General features: G+C 61.7%; 1 protein-coding gene across 1 annotated transcript in view; it reads left to right on the top strand.

The window, feature by feature from the left end:
* The window catches only part of LOC104528734 (PR domain zinc finger protein 12-like), a gene marked incomplete at both ends in the record, with an annotated part of 6,730 nt that extends 6,287 nt beyond the window's left edge, over positions 1 to 443 (top strand). Inside the window, one exon of the mRNA XM_010172827.1 lies at positions 357 to 443. Coding sequence (XP_010171129.1) covers positions 357 to 443 — 87 coding nt within the window. The remainder of the gene's footprint in view (positions 1 to 356) is intronic.
* Between the last annotated feature and the right edge of the window lie 6 nt (positions 444 to 449).

Raw genomic sequence — 449 nt, 5'->3', positions numbered from 1 at the left:
TGCAGAGCCAGGGCAGCTTGGCTGCGGGCTGGGGGCTCCTGCAGTCACCTCGTCCAGCTCTGCTTGCAGCCCAGGGAGGGGAAAGCTGCTTTTTGTGCCTGTGTACAGGGGAGACAGATTGGCTTGAGTGTTCCCCCTCACCTGATGGGTGAGCCCTATCCCAAAGCCCTAAGTACCATCCTGTGATCCCACCCCAACTGGGATGGGGGTCTCTGCTCATGGGTGTCTTGGCTCATGGGCATCCTCAGTGGGCAGGGAGGCAGCGATGGGGCACAGGGGGGTTATTTAGTGCCTTGGGATTTGGGGTTAGCTGCCATGCTGGGGGACAGCACCTGACTGTCCCCTATTGTCCCCAGAGGACTTCCACGCAGTGGAGACGGGGGCCAGCACGACGGGACGCATGCGCTGCGTCATCTGCCACCGCGGATTCAACTCCCGCAGCAACCTGA

This window comes from Antrostomus carolinensis, unplaced genomic scaffold (genome assembly GCF_000700745.2).
Source record: "Antrostomus carolinensis isolate BGI_N321 unplaced genomic scaffold, ASM70074v2 scaffold35747, whole genome shotgun sequence".
NCBI lineage: Eukaryota > Metazoa > Chordata > Aves > Caprimulgiformes > Caprimulgidae > Antrostomus > Antrostomus carolinensis.
The sequence above is the reverse complement of the archived record's forward strand: the minus strand, read 5'-3'. Positions and strand labels throughout refer to the sequence as shown.